General features: G+C 35.2%; 1 protein-coding gene across 3 annotated transcripts in view; it reads left to right on the plus strand.

The window, feature by feature from the left end:
- LOC148940695 (uncharacterized) overlaps positions 1 to 16,819 on the plus strand; it is a 193,633-nt gene that overhangs the window by 80,870 nt on the left and 95,944 nt on the right. For 2 of the 3 annotated variants that reach the window (XM_089105501.1, XM_089105503.1), the window contains exons 6-9: positions 4,166 to 4,195; positions 7,264 to 7,447; positions 11,171 to 11,391; positions 15,121 to 15,232. In XM_089105501.1, coding sequence (XP_088961627.1) covers positions 4,166 to 4,195; positions 7,264 to 7,447; positions 11,171 to 11,391; positions 15,121 to 15,232 — 547 coding nt within the window. The remainder of the gene's footprint in view (positions 1 to 4,165; positions 4,196 to 7,263; positions 7,448 to 11,170; positions 11,392 to 15,120; positions 15,233 to 16,819) is intronic. The other variant, XM_089105502.1, reaches the window with a different exon arrangement.

A 16,819-nucleotide genomic window follows, 5' to 3' on the forward strand; every position in this document is an offset into this window, starting at 1 on the left:
GACAAATTTGTCGGCTAGTAAGGTTTTATAGCTTATGAGAGTTGCTTTAATGCAAACAGAAACAACTCTGGGTACTTAAGATTGGCTCTACTCTCGCATCTCCATTCGCTCCATGCAGGAAGAACTGCAACCTAGCTGCACCTTGAAAAGCCTTACGCTAACCATGCATCTCTTAACTGGTTCTTTATGACGGGCATTATCGCCCAGATGAACCCACGGAGAAACAGAAGAAGAATATCTTTCCTTATAATACATTATTTCCTCAAACTTCATTGCAGTAACTAGTGCATACATTTACACTAAAAGACATGGTATAAACTTGGTTATTCTGGATCTTTGTTCGCACTGATCATATTAAAGTTTATGTAACATAAAAAGAAAAAATGCCATCGTTGGCAAATCCCAATCTTGGAACTTCTTGTAGAAGTGGTATTTTGCTGTTCCTCTTCAGATTGGGTTGCTACGGTTCCATGGATAGATTTAGCCTTTCTGGATCTTTATTGGCATTGATCATATGTATTACCAGAAGAAGATATGACATCATCAGCAAATCCCATTCTTGAAACTTCTTGTAGAAGTAGTATTTTGCTCTTCCTCTTTCGAATGGGTTCCTATGGGTTCTGTTTTCAAGCTCTCAGTTTTCACGAGTGTAAAACAGAAATTCTCACTGTAAAAGTCATGATAAATTAATTATAGATGGGGCACTGTGTATTGGCTTGAAAACCCGCCTTCATTGGTGGACTTGTAGGGGAACAACAGCTAATTTTTGAAAAAGGTTTCAGATGTACCTTATGGTGGCGGGCGCGAAGATTTTATAATCCATGTTTTTTAACTCCCTACCGAGACTCACGTTTTGAGGAAACATCATATATGAAAACTTGTTAATAAGACAGTGTCAATTAAACTATGCTTCAAATTCCCCTAGACGTATTCGATACTACTAGCCATTTGATTTGGGTTATCATCGCCCCCTCCTTATTTCACCATCATCAATGATTTCGAAATACCTGTAATAAGATTTTATGGTTTAGCTAAAAAATAAAAGTTATATTTTACGTATAAAAAGAAAAAATGAAAGAATGATTTGGTATGTTCTATGCGTAAAATTGCTCTTTGATCATACAGACTAATTAGAAATTGTGTAACCAGTGGTGATGGTGAGGACACTAGGGGAGAATCAGTCCCCATGGGGGCACTAAACCAAAATATGCTTGATTAGTCAATCGTACTGTTATATAGGGTACTCAGCAAGTCAGCAACGTACTGCTTGATTAGTGATTCAAAAATATCACCCAGGGAAATTCCCTATTGTTTAGAATTCAATTATTCACGCTCTGTCAGATTCCATTCAGATTCAAACAATATCTGGATCTCTGGAAGGCTATCCTTCGTCTATGAGAAAACTTCTTGGCCAAAATAAAAAACAAAAGAAAGATTGTTTGTCTTCAAGTCATTGACAGATTGACTATCTTCGACAGAAACAATGTCTCGAAAAAGATGAACAAGACATGCAATGAATTATAACCTGTATTAGAAGGACACAAATAAACAGGAAAGGTAAAAATAGAACAAACTGTATCTAAATTATCCTGAACTAAACTAATGAATAGCAAGGCCGTATCCAGGGGGAGGGGGGTTAGAGTTTTGAATCCCCCCTCCCCCCGAAATGTTTGTCTTACTCGTAAAAATGTAACAAAAATGGACATAAACAAATTTTGTGTGCGTTTTATGCGTTTTTTTTTGTGTAAACCACACCCCCCTCCTCCCCCCCAAAAAATTGAGCAAAACCCCCTCCGAAAAAATACCCCCCCCCTCCCCTATGTAAGAGTATGTTTTAATGCTAAAAAAAGAAGCGTATTCTCTTAAAGAGCAGTCTGTAAGAGGGGGACCTGGGACAAATATATCTGCTCCTTGTAAATTGGGGTTTAGACGAACGTATTTTCCTCGACACTTGTAAAACAAAATAACTACAAATAAAATGAAACCCAGGAGCCAAGCATATGGAGGTTTAACACAAAAATGGTGACAAAAAAAACATCAAATTAAGCCATTAAAATCATTATTTTGGAAAGAAAACTTCAATTAAAAAAAATGCGGAAACACGAAAAAAAGCAGGAGTAACTAAAAAACACTAAAGGATACACAAAGATTTAGAAGTTATCCTTAAGTCAGATTGCGGAAAATTATGAGATGATAAAAGGAGACATATTTGAGAGAATAAAGAAACAATTGAAGAATCCCTGAGTGGCAAAAATAATAGAAGAAAATATTTTAAAATGAAAAAAAGTGAAGCATCAAAGAGGGCAAAAAGAAAGAAATGTAAGGATGCTAATACAGTATTCTAGAAATTATTTTCCACAGAGTAAATCTAAGGGATATGTTATTAAGAATAAATTATTAGGAGTTATGTCAATGCCATTTTTTATTATAACCTGTGGGCCGAATACTCTAGTTTTTAAATGCTCTTAAATCAAATTTTTTTCCAGGATATTTTGAATTTGTATTTTGGAATGTAGGTAATTCTTGGTTTTCCTTAGCATTCATCCTTGTGGAATTCCTTATCCTATATTTCAAGCTCTTTCCAAACGATCTATTTTAAAGTGATCTTAAGCTCTTGAATCCGATTCTTTTTATTCGATGATGTTTCGAATTTTGAATTTTAATTTAGAATATCGTTGCTTTAAGATAATTTTATTCAATCTATCTAAATATAATAATGTGAATCATTTGGCGCAAAATAGATGAGTTATAATCATTAAGAGTAGACTCTATTATTGATACCTCGTAAATCAAATATAGGTTTTCCTTAACATTACTTAAAAAAAAAAAAACGAAAAACAAAGCTCTTCAAAAAAAGAGCCAATATTAAAACCTGAGTCGAGCGGAAATAAAGTCAAATAACAATTAAAATTTAAACAAACATAAATTACTATCAATTAATAAATGAAACCCAAAATGAACAGAAAATAAATAAATAATCGAAGATAAAGAATAATAGGTTCTTCTATGCAAACACTAGGATACTTATTTATGATCGTAGATACCTATTTAACAGAATGTTAGAGTGAACGGAATTTACCACCTAAGCCTACTGAAGGCCAGACTGTTATTTGTGCTTTATTAACGACGATTCGTATTTCGACTAGCTTGTTATTTATTTGTCATAACATCAACAATAGCGCAGCCAAAAACAATATCAAGGGGCTAACCAAGGTTACTAAGTAATAGTGATGCCCCCCTCCCCCTCTCAAACTGTACGAACAGCCTGCGTGTCATTTGCCTTTCGTCGAGGACTAAACGTAAAACAGGTCGTCCGCGGTTGGGGTGGGAGGATGTCATAAAGAAAGACCCTGTGAGGGTGTAAAGAGGGAGCTTTTGAATAGATTGGGATGGAGAAGGAGCGTGAGTAGCTGTATTGGCCTTAGGTGGCTTGGTGCTGCGGTGAATTGTTAGCAGTAGTAGTAGTAGTATGTATTTTGAACAGTGTGGTTTATATTTGCCGCAACAGCAAGAAAAAAGAGGGTTTATATAATAATCAAGATTGCTGGAAAGAACTAATGAAAGTAGACGGATTTTTAATATATATTAAATAAAAAAACAAGTTTTTTAAACTGAAAGTAAGGAGCGACATTAAAACTTAAAACGAACAAAAATTATTCCGTATGTGAAAGGGTCTGTCCCCTCCTCAACGCCCCGCTCTTTACGCCAAAGTTTTTTACTGTTTTAAAAAGTAGATTTGTGAGAATGAGACTAACTTTAGCGTAAAGAGCGAGTCGTTGAGGATGGGACAGCCCCTTTCATATACGCAATAATTTTTGTCCGTTTTAACTTTTTATGTCGCTCCTTACTTTCAGTTTAAAAAACTTGTTTTTTTATTTAATTTCTGATTGTTTTTTAGTTAATGCAACTTTTATTTTGGCTCACCGTTATTGAATAAGTAAACAAAATTTGCATCAAAATTTTACTTTTCTATTGCTAAATGGCTGTTTCTAAATTTGGTTCTGACGTAATTTACAAATTAACTTACGTACCGAACTTCTATATTCGTATATTTTGCTTCTGGCAAAAAATACCGAGTTGCAGATTTTTGCAGATATGAGTTTGAAACCTATGTTATAGGGTTTTCTGATACGCTGAATCTGACGGTGTGATTTTTCACTTTTAGGTGATGTTTCCCCCCTCTTTAAAAAATCAGGTAAGTTTTCTCAGGTTCGTAGCCTTTGATGAGTAATACTAAACTTAATAAAATTCATATATTTAGAATCAGCATTATAAGCCCATTCTTTTGATACATTTATTGACATCAAAGTTCCGTTTTTAAAAGTTTGGCTTACTATTGAGCCGTATCGCTTGTTTGTTTTTTTTTGTTTTTTTTTTGTTTTTTTTACGTATATGCTATTACGTATATGATGGGGTTCTCCCCTTAGTCAATACCACGCTCTTTACGTTAAAAGTTAAACAATTTTTTAATTCACACACCCCTGAATCACAAAGGCCGTTTAATTAGAATAGATAGCTCTTTTGAAAGCACTAAAAAAAACTGTAGCGTAAAGAGCGAGGTATTGACTTGGGGGAGAACCCCCTCATATAAGTAATAATTTATGTTCGTTTTAATTTCTAATGTTTTTTCTTACTTTCAGTTGAAAAAAATAGTGTTTTTTAATTTAATTTCTGATCGTTTTTTAAATAATGCTTGGAAATCCGGCACCCCCTTCATAGAAATGTCCCTTACCCCAAAGAAACATAACCCCCGGAAAGATTCTCCCGAGTAACCCCCTCCTCCCGCCCCTCCCCCCCCGCTCCCAGAAATAAATTCTTCCTGAAAATGTCTTTACACTTCCCAAGAACCAATACAATATGTAAGCAATGGGCAAAGTTCATAACTTGCAGCCCTTTCCCTGGGAGCTGTGGGGGATTAAGTCATCGTAAAAGACATATTTATTAGATTTTCGACTATGCTAAACAAAATGGCTATCTCAAAATTTTAATTGGGTGACTTTGAGAAAAAAATGAGAGTGGGAGGGGGCCTAGTTGCCCTCCATTTTTTTGGTCACTTAAAAAGGACACTAAAACTTTTGATTTCCGTTCCAATGAGCCCTCCTACGATATTCTAGGACCACTGGGTCAATACGATTACCCCTGGGAAAAAAAAAAAAAAAAAAAAAAAAACCCATCCGTGATATTTATTCTGGCAAAAAATGCAAAATTCCACATTTTTGTAGATAGGAGCTTGAAACCTCTGCATTAGGGTTCTATGATACGCTGAATATGATGGTGTGAATTTCATTAAGGTTCTATAACTTTCAGGGGGTCTTTCCCCCTTTTTTCCAAAATCAGCGAAATTTTCTCAGGCGCGTAACTTTTGATGGGTAAGATTAAAGCTTGATAAAACTTATATATTTGAAATCAGAATTAAAATCTAATTCTTTTGATGTATCTATTGGTACCAAAATTCCGTTTTTTAGAGTTTTGGTTACCATTGAGCCGGGTCGCTCGTTACTTACAGTTCGTTACCACGAACTGTTTGATATAATGATATTAATTCCTGGAATTCTCAGCAGTTTTGATTTTTCAATGTTATAATTATGAAACAAAAAATATTTGAGATATTTTGTTCTCAGTAAACCGAAAATACCACTCTGACCTTTATATGGTTTAAACGGCGGTAGTACTACTCCAGTTTGATGTAATCTCTGTTCATTTTGTAATCTCTGTGATTATTCATTTTATTTAGGTATGGATCGGATTCATTTATCTATCTATATATTCGAATTCACATATTCATCTATAGTTGGGTCTTCTCTATTTATGCCCCATGTTCCCAGTACACCTGCCCGCTTTCCTTTGATTCTAATAGCCTAAGTATATGTTTCGTACACATAATAATAACAATTATTATCATTAAATATAATAGATTGAATTATCCTTGAATATGTATTGACTATTTCGTTGGTGTTTTCTTTCTGTTTTTTCTTGGGGTTATTCTTTCTCCTTTCTAGCGTTTATGGACAGCACTATTCTAAAGTTGTAATTAAGAGGTCTTTTTGATTCTTGCAATATTGCTGAGATGTGTTTATACATTGTTTCCTTCTACGAGATTTCTTAGAAAATCTAATTCCATCGAAATGGTTTTCATCCTCCTACACACTTTTTCCTCTATACAAGTCATTTCCGGATGCTATTGATTTTGTGTACCTCCTACACTCAACCTTTGAAGAACTTCCTTGTTTGGAACTTTCCTTGGAATAAAGAAATAAAATTCCTACTTAAGCTGAACAATAGAGAGTCAAATATAGCCTACGCTAAAGTCTGGAAAACAAGTCGCTTGGATCAGCATTTTTTCAGGTGAAATAATATATTCCTTGTCATAACATTAGAATCAACACAACAAAAACAAGAGGTTAACTAGGACATACAAGTAGCAGTGGTTTTACGATTTATGATCATTCTAACTATAATGACCAACTTATTCTGGTGCCATATACTGCTCTCGATCACAAAAAGGGTAGGTAGCAGTCTCTAGGTATGTTCGCTGTCTACGCTAAAGTGTGTTTTTTTTTGCGTTTAAAGGTGAAATTGTGCATGCAATTTATTTGTGATTAGAATCAAATCCACCATAAAGCGGCAGTATACCCTTTGAAAACAGAAGATTATTTGTCCGTATTTGCTCTAATTTATATACAATTTAAGCTCTCTTTGTGTCTCGTGTATAGAATTATGCCTGTTCATTTTAAGATTTATCTTCGTTTCAGACTTTCATTTGGAACAGCTTGTTTTATTGTTTTATCTTTTAAGAATCCTCTAGATTTTAGTATTTTCCAATGTATGAGCCAGCTATGCAAACTTTTGGCAAATTTTTTTTTCTATAAGACGAGTCTGGGGGGGAGGGAATAATGTATGGGAACCAGATTGCTTTTAATCAAGTCTGCGCTATTTTGTAGACTGTTATTTGGTTTTTGAACATATAAATTTTTATTGGCAATGGTACTTTATCTCCTTTCTGTTAATTTTTCTTTTGAGATTTGTTTTTCTGGTGAACACAGGGCTTATGAAATTCAGATATTATTCATTTCACTTTTAAATATATCCTATTCCATCTCTTTTATTTTGCCATCCTGCTCAAGCTTTCCCTTTTTGGCTTAGGCCTACTGAACCATTTATTGGTCTTGAAAGAAATGTCTTAACTATCGGACGGTGTGCTTATTCTGACTGATCTTCTAAAAACGTGGCTTAGATCAATAGTTTAACATATTTTCTTTTCAGGCCTTGAAACAGGAAATAAAGGAACAAAAAAATCTGCCTATTTTCAAGGCAGAACCACAAAGTAAGGAGTCAAAGCCAATTGAAGCTACGGGGAGGATTTTTTCTTTTTCTGACGTCCATTTAGAATCAAACTTCCCTTCTTGCAACGATAGCGGATGTGCGGGTTATATCAGCAGAGATAGTGGTAAGACGTGTATACAAATTTCTCAGTTGTTTGCTTTCCTTCGTTTCATCAATGCTAGGAACCTAACATAATAAATTAAAGATACAAAATATTGCCCTAAAAAGTTTAGTTGAGAGGGGCTAGAATTAAACACAACAAACAGAGTAAAATTGCAAAAAAATGAAATGGGAAAGATAAAATCAAGTAAATAAAACTAGATTTATGTCGTCTGTACAGCCTAAAGTGCTACAGTAACCTTTGGTTGGCCTCGTGGAAAAAAGTATCGCAAGAGCACCACCTTGTCTTGTATTTACCACAATATATTAAACTGTAACCTTTAAAACTTTTTAATGATTTGCCCCCCCCTCCCCCCCCAAAAAAAAATCTTCAAAAAAAAACTCTGAAAGACAGTTTCAAAATTTCTGCTCTAAACTTTTTTTTTGACAATCAATGTTGTTACTTTTGAAATTTTACCATGTATCCAAGCTAATGCTTTGCTACTTTGATCCAAAAATAAAATCTGTTAATGGTTTCTATTTTATTTTGTTCGTAAGAACAGTTTGATTCTGGAAATAAGTTTTGAATATAAGAAACAGAACTGCCACTCCTTGGGACTCATCCCAAGATTTTGTGTTTCAGTCCTGAGCATGGGACATTAGGAAAAGTGTACGTGTTAAACATTACCCCCCTGAAGTATATTAGATATATACATTATTATTTTTTACTAATAAAATTTTTTAATACAATGATATTTTATAATAGAAAATTTAATAATAGAAATTTTCGCAGGAATATCTTGGGATATTGTTAAATTCTAAGTAGCAGGCCTGGTCAGAAATGAGTAGTATGTACTTGGTACAAGTTTCTAGCCACTCTCCCTGTGACTCTTTGTAAGAGATGATAATGATTTTTAGCCTCAAATACATATTAGAAACCAATTATATGCACACCATCCATTAAAAGTTACAAACCCATCATTGCCGTAGATGAGCATGGTTGGACGGATAACTGGCCAATTTCTCTTCGAGCCTAGAAGGACCAAGGGCTCGCTTAATGGCTCAAGTAATACAGAGTGACAAGGTACAACCCGTCAAAATTTATGCTAAGAAGCTTGAAAGGGGGTGTCAGTAGGGCCAGGGCACACTTTGGTCCTCCGAAAATACAGCTAAAGATCTTTGCACGGTTGCGGTTCAAACAAGGTGAAACATGCCAACCTTTCTGCTAAGAAGGTGGTGATAGGAGGGAAAGGGCTGTTGTTCGGCCAACGATCCAAGTTTACTTCTTCGGTGAAACGGATTAAAAAATTTTGTGATATTTTGCTTCAAACAGGGTACAACATGCCTTCCTTTCTGTTCATAAGTTGGCGGGGAGAACAGGAGAAGAGGTTTTGAGGGACCAAGTACGATTCTGGTTCTAAGAAGTTGCCAAATACGTATATTGCTCCGTGGAGTTGTACTGGAATATCAAGGTCAAAATAAATACAGTGAAATAAAAACCTCTCCCTCGTGAGAAATGAAAACTTTGTGTCAATGGCTAACGCATAATCGACTGATAAATGAATTATTTTTTAGCTGTAGGGCTGTAGTTCAGGAACGCCTTAGTAATAGCAAAAAGTGGCTATTAGAATGAAGAAAATGAGCGTTTTTCATAAAGAGATAATAATATCCCAATAATTGTAAAGGCAACATTACTATAATGAGCTGAATAACATAGTAAGAAATTCATTTTCAACAATCAAATTTAAAGGCAACAAACTAAAATTTTGATATAAGGTGCGAGCAAGGTGGTACTCATGGGAAATGTTAGTGGGTTTGACCCCCCCCCCCCCAAAAAAAAAAAAAATTCGGCTCATGAAAACGTAATAAAATGTATAAAAACACATTTTTGATGATTTTTTTTTACAAAAGTTTTTTGTAACCCCCTCCCCGGACAAAAAACCTGGAACGGCCCAGGGTGCCAGTAAGATATAGGCAAGAAGAATCAAAATTTATCCTCATTGATGTCTTTCTCAAAATTGAAGACTTTCTCTTATCCTCCGCATAACAATAATAAGAGTAGTAAGGATAATTAAAAGAACAATGTAAGGAGGGAAGATTCTCAGGAGCAAGAAAAGAATTGATAAGGTCTAACTTGATTCTTAAGACACTTCACGTAGAAAAAGAAATAAATAATTGGTTATTGATATAAAGTAATCCAGCTATACATCCAGTAGTATACATCCAGCTAATCAACTGTTCATGAGTTATCCTAAGGCCTGTCTCTGAAGGTTAAGAATTAATTTAACGCTAAAAAAAGGAATCCTTAGTAACGATAAATCTCCCGTCGCCCTCTAGATATTTTTTTCTTCCGGATGTTAATAGTTAGTTTTATTATACTAAATTTCATTATGTCATTAATATGATATATTTCTGGATGATGTATTTAATGAAATACCAGTCAACATAAGAATTTAGGCCCACATCCCTTTACCAATCACCGCTCTTCACTATAAAAAGGGTGTTAATGAAAATTTAAATTAACTTTGTTCATATCCTACCTGACAATCAGAATATTTGGGATTTCTTGCTTCGTAATACTCACACTTGTGGAGAAGATAGTAAATGTGTTGTTCTATATTAAGCCAAATTGAAAATTACAGAGTGGTAGATAACGGCAGGAGTATTATTTGATGATGAAAACTAACAAACGGTGAAAAATAAATCGGAGAAAATTTTCAACCAGTGAAATAAAACAGGAAATAATGGAGACATTTCTTCAAAGACCTCCGCTAAGCCATCATCAGTGCAAAAAATATATTAAAGAAAGTAAGAAATCAACCTTTGCGAAAAAAAGAAAAAATAATCAATAGTAAAAACCAGGAAACAAAAGTTACCCCAATATATCGGAGAACCAGCATTTTACATTAAAAGCAAAAAGATGACTGAAATAAAAGAAAAAAATTAGTAGCAAAATTTTAATGAAAATACATCCTATCAATGTCCTTCGACGCAGCCAATCTCGCATTTAATTTTGATTTACTTAACCTCTTTGCGCTTTTTTTTCTTAATGGAAAGTGCGTAGATTATATTCCAATATAAAATATATATCGCATTTTCGTCGTAAATGCAACTTATAAAATATATCTTGTGCCTCTATTCAGTACAGACTATCCCCCGTAATGTGTTTTGAGAAAATTAAAATTTTACGCTGAGTCAAAGCATGTGACTGTCAGTAGGATTATAATTTTAACGTGGAAAGTAATAACACAGTGAAAATTTACTGACTTTTCAAAAAGGAAGAAAACCACCCTGAAGAAATGTGCTTGAGGAACTTATGTCCAACTTTTCAACACTGTTTCCCTCCCCCACATCCTCTACAAACTGAGGTCTGGGGGGGGGGGGGAACTAGGGTCTGTAGGGAGCAGGTTGCCCCCCTGCCCCATAGCAAATTACGCTCCTGCTGAAGACGGGTTTACAATAAATAATAACAATGATATTTTTAAAATTTAATTCCCAAAAACCCCAACGATTAAACGAAATATATATGTGGATTTCAGATATATCTAATAGGCGCGTCAAGCCTTTGTAATCTCAGTAGATGCTGAAGCACTCCATAGCGTACACTGTGAGAATCAATGAAGTGGCAGACCTATCTAATATTTGGTGATTTCCACCTGATAAATTTGTAAAAATTATTTTCTTACCCCACGTTTTGCCTCAATTTGATATATTACACAATTAATTGCACTTCATCTATATCCTTCAGGGACATACTTCCAATGTTCAAGCATGCTGGCTACCCTACTGTCTCGACCAAAGCTGTCAGACCTCAATGACCTCGATTCAGGCCTTGAACTTAGTGCATCGGTAAACTTTGATCTTCCACTTCTTGGGGGAGAGTTGCCCATTCTGAATGCTGATGATTGCAGCCACTTGGATGCCAAACCAGGTAGTGCTGAGGAAGAACAACAGCCAGAGCCATCCAAGGTAAGATTATGCCTTGCATTTCACTTTTAGGCAAGAAAAATATCATTAAAAATATCATAAAAACAATAATTCAGGTATATTCCTAGTCTATTTTGTGGAAGGAAGATATTTTAGTATTCCCCAAGATACCTTTTTAGAGCTGATTATAAGCAGCTATGGGAACCTGCCAGAGGTAGGCATTAAGGTCTAGAAAAGGGCAGTTTTCCTAAAGAGTGATGGTATTATTTCTTAATTTTCGAAAAGTTTACCCTCGTCAGCAGGTTATCCCACAAGAAACAAAAAATGTTTTACAGCGTCACAAGTACTGCTGTCCAAACTTCAACTGCCCTCTGTGTAAGCTGTAACAGATAACAAACAATTCTCATCCAGCTACGTGGTAGCAGAAACACTTTTAATAGTTAATAATAAAAAATTATCAAGCACTCTTTAACGTACACTGTGGGCTAGAACAATAGCCAGTCAAAAATAATATGACTTCAGCTATCCTTGCTCTTCCTGGTTTTTTCAAGATTACTGGGCGTTATTGACCCAGTTCCAGTGGCGTCGTTTGGGGGTGGCAAGGGGGGGGGCAGTTGCCCCCCCCAAAAAAAATTGAAAAAAAGCTTTTATATAGCCCATGCCCCTTGACTCTCTGGATGTGGAACTTTTTTGCCCCCTCAATAAAAATGCTGGAGCTACGCCCCTGCCCAGGTCCTTATCCATGATAGCTTAGGATAACAATCCTTCTAGTCTTTGTCGTTATTTTTATTTCTAAAACACCGCGGGTGAATGATCTTTCTTATCTGGTAATATTGACATGCTGAAATACTTTAACAGTGGTAAATCTAATAACTATGTTGCCATGAATGTCCGAAATCTGGTTAATGTTGACATTCAACGGTGAATGTCCGAAATTCCCTTTTCTCTGCTTGGATTCAGTTAGCTTTGCTAATCAGCTTTTTCAGGCTTATACAAGCTTTGATGGTAAAAGTTAGGTTAGGTTAGGTTGGGTTAGATTAAATTAGGTTGTACATCTCAGAAATGGGTTAAAAACCTAACCTAAGCTGTCACCATCAAACCTTGCATAAAAGTGAAAAATTTGACTGACAACGCTGACTAAATCCAAGGAGAAAAAAACAAAGTTATTTAGGATATTCACCGGTGAATGTCGACATTTACCAATTTCGGAAATGCACGGTAACAACTATATGAAATAAAGGTTCTATTTGAGTTGATTAAAATATCTTAGGTTAAAATAAGGTTATCCGTTGACAAAAACATCAATTTAACTTTTTTTTCTTAAGGTTTTGAGGAACTTAGTACTTCAAGATTTATAGGTCTTCTTACAGTCTGACCATCCTCGCACTGACTTAAGGGCTGGGCGCACGTAGCTGATTTCGGGAACTGATTTCAGCATCAGTGGACAAACGATAGCGGTAAAAAAAATTTATTGAAAAAAAAATTTATTGCGCGAGATTTTCAAAACAAAAATCATGGACATAAATAGTCAACTGGAGCTTATAAATAGTTACATGAATTATCTGAACTGACTTATTAGTTTAATTCTCCGCTCAGTAACAGGGGCTTTAATCACATACAGCTCTGGCTGAATATTCAATTGCATTCTTATTTTTTTGTGATGGTCATGATGGAAAATCAGCGCTGATTTTGTAAATCGGTGCCGAAAACTAGAAAAATTTTCAGACTCAAATTGACACCGATTTCTTTTAAAATTGGCGCTGATTTGGAAATCAGTTCCCGAAATCAGCTACGTGTGCCCAGCCCTTTATAAAGACATGCATCATAGCTCGGCTATATTTTTCATCGCCATCTGTTTTCACCTTGCGCTTCATTATATTTTCACTATTCTTCGCTAAGATGCTTCTAAAAAACTGCCCAAAGAATTATAGCTATCACCTCTTGGTATTTAAAACATTTTATCGTTATTTTTTGCTTGTTATGAGATTTCCATACAAAAAATTCATGAAAAAAAGGAAAAAGATCCCGTAACACTCGGAAAGCTCACTGGTCAAAAACATGAAGAGTAAAGACTATTCCCTGTAAATTGAGGTTTTGTATGCATTGATAAGTCTTTCTCTGAGCTAAAAAAAATGGGTCAGGCCAACTTTAAATTGATCAAATGCTGAATATTAGGTATTTCTTATTTCTGTTTCAATGCCAAGCAATCTCTTTGTTTCTTTGTTTAATTTTCTCCAAAAAATAGGGACAATAGATAGCGGTTATAAACTGAACAGGAAAGATTCTAACGGAATGTATCCCAATTCAAAGGGGAAAAAAATGCCGAACATCATTGTTGTAAGTTTGTCAACGGTTTTAAAAGGATAGTCCAAATTAGTTTAAATAGGCGAACATATGGGAAGTATACCTACTCTTCTTTTTTCGTGTGCCGTCAAAGTGATGGAAGAAGATTCAGCGGTTAAGCGAGAAATTCTGCTTTTGATGTAATAATGTTGAAATCTGAACTTTCAAATTATTAGAGAGTTCGTTGATCTGTAAGTAAGGAGCAGCTCGATCCAATAGTAACTGGAACTAAGAAAAGGAATTTTTACAACAATTGATACATCAAAAGAATTGGCTTTTTATGCTGATTTCAGATATATAAAATTCATTAAGTTTAATGTTACCCATCCAAAGCTACAAGCCTGAGAAAATTTTCATAATTTAAAGAGGGGTCCCCCCTCCCAAACAAAAGAAGTCCAGCAATCTTAATGAAGATCACTCCATCAGATTCAGCATATCAGAGAACCCTACTGTAGAGGTTTCAAGCTCCTATCTGCAAAAAGGGTTGACGTTTCCAGGGGTGATCGCATCGAGTCAATAGTCCTAGAAGTTCAAAAAAGGACTAATTCGAACAGAAATTAGAAGTTTTAGTGCCATTTTTAAGTGATCAAAAAGATTGGAGAGCAACTAGACCCCCTCCCCCCTTCCACACCCCCTTTTCCCTAAAGACATTCGATCAAAATTTTAAGATAATCAATTGATTCCGCATAGTTGAAAGGTCGAATTACTATGCCTCTGGGGATGACATGACCCCCCTCCCCCTCACAGCCCCCGGGGAAAAGTCTTTAAGTTATGAGATTTGCCCATTATTGGGAAAAACACGGAATTTTAGGGGAAATTTTTCTGTGGTCTGGGGCAGGGGAACTTTGTATGAAGAGCAAAGTTTCATGGTGGAATTTTCCGGGGAATTTTTACACGGGGGGGGCTATTTTCTTATCTAATTTGGAAAACGGTCAGAAATTCAATTAATAAAAAGCTTTTTCAACTTAAAGTAAGGATCAGCATCAAAACTTAGACCGAACAGAAATTATTCCGTATACGAGGGGGGCTGTTCCTTCCTCAACCCTCGCTCGTAACTTTGAAGTTTGATTTTTGCCACAATTCTTTAAGAAAGACTGCTCATAAACAAGGGCTGTTGAATTTGAATGAGAAGTATTTGCAAAGAACTTTAAGACTTTAGCGTAAAGAGCAACGGTTGGGGAAGGGGCATCCTCCCTCATATAATAAAGTAATTTCTGTTCGTTTTAAGGTTTAATGTTGCTCCTTGCTTTCAGTTGAAAAAGTTTTTTTTTTTTATTGTTGAAGCTCTTAAGGGGAAAACAAGCGATGAACTGATTTCTATTTTTGCTTAAATTTTGAAAAAAAGCTTCTTCTCTGTCCCCCTATGACGGCCCCCTGACTGTGATTAGAATATGATATTTTTTTATTTAAGCGTTTTAATATTTTCAGAGTTCGGAGTTTGGCCGAGTGCATTCAACAACTCAAGAGACTAGTCCGTCTAATCTAACCTTATATGAAAGAAGAAGGCTTAATATAATTGCTGCAAATCCGATATTAGCAGGTGGGTATTTTCTCAAATAGGCTCTATTTTTGACCTTCTTTTAAGGCAACTAACAAAGCTAAAAATTTTCCCGGGCAGGAATTAAGACTTGATCTTCCAATTTTACCTCTTTAATGTTAGTCAAGGCGTAACGAGAATTTCATTTCGGAGGGTTCAAACCGGGTTGGTGGAGAATTGAGATATCCCAAAGGCGAAGAAAAGATCTATTTCTCTTCTCTACAACATTGGATTTCCAATGGTAAAATACCTTTTAACCTAGAATAGAGAAAAATATCATTTTGGAAATCTAAGCTCGTGTAAGGATTACTTACAAAAACTATCGCTTGACTGGAATTATCATCTAAAATCCTCCTTTGTCGGCGTGACTAACCCTTATAAAAGGAACTGGCGTTGATAACAAGTAGTGCTTTTTCTAGATCATTATTTCTTGATATTGCTACAATACAGTCATTAGATACACTCTTCCCAGGGAGGTATGGAGATTTGGGGCTCAAGCCTGTACTTACCAACTTATTTCTTACGGACTTATTTTGGGGGTGGGGGGATCGTCATAACCGCTAAAGAAAATTCTAGTTTTGTGGAAATTAAAGACATATCACAAAAATACTGAATTTTTGGGTGTGATTTAGAAGCCCTTCTCCTTGAATAAATTATGTGCACGGTGGGGCTTTTGGAACCATCGACGCAATCTTGCGAATTTTAAGATTGCCTCCATAGTTTATTGTAGCTCACTCTTTTGGCTGATGATCCCCACTCCCTCCAATATCCATATATGTACGTAACAAGACTAATAACCAGGGTTGCCACTCAGATATTGTTACTATCAAAATGATAATTTTAGACAGTGTAAATTTCAATTTTAAATGTAATTTTATCTGTTGATCTTTTTCAGCTAGTTTAAAGAGAATAAAACAGTAGAACTGAGATAAATAATATCGGAGATAAATAACAATATCCATTAGTTTCAAGAGCGAATGTGTGGAAACGATAAGCTGACTTTTTTCACAGAATACTCGTGCTTGTTTGGCAAATATTTTAAATTCTTAAAAAATGAACATCAAAGAAAAGAGTTAGCTAGGTTAAGTCTTGCTAAATCAGGCTCTTTGAGCTTCAGCCTACAATTTAAGGGCTTGCATAAATTAAGTGTTAAAACATTCAGTTTTGCTATGTCGAACTTCCCAGTTTAAAAAGTTAGCGTCAGAAACGGCAAAATTTTTTTGTTTGGAAAGACTTCCAAGAATGGAAGCTGATGCAAAGTAAGACATCTGTTCTGACGAAATTAATTCGTCCCTGGTTTAAAAAACGGCAAGTAAAAAAAATAAGAGGTGGACACTTTTTCGCCCGATTTATAATATGTGTCTAGAAAAAACAAATGGTGGCAACTCTGCTAATCATGTCCTTCCTGTTTGCATAATAAAGTTGAATCTCGTCTAAGAAGAATCTTGCCAAGGAACTGATTATTTTTCCGCTTAATCCGGAAGACGAGATTCGTTTGGAACTTATACAACTAACAAAATAAATCCAAACTAAAATGTCCAAAGTCAATAATCAAGCAAAGTATTTTAAGTGTGTATTTACAAATGTAAA

This window comes from Artemia sp. Qi Xiang Cuo, chromosome 19 (genome assembly GCF_049724085.1).
Source record: "Artemia sp. Qi Xiang Cuo chromosome 19, ASM4972408v1, whole genome shotgun sequence".
NCBI lineage: Eukaryota > Metazoa > Arthropoda > Branchiopoda > Anostraca > Artemiidae > Artemia > Artemia sp. Qi Xiang Cuo.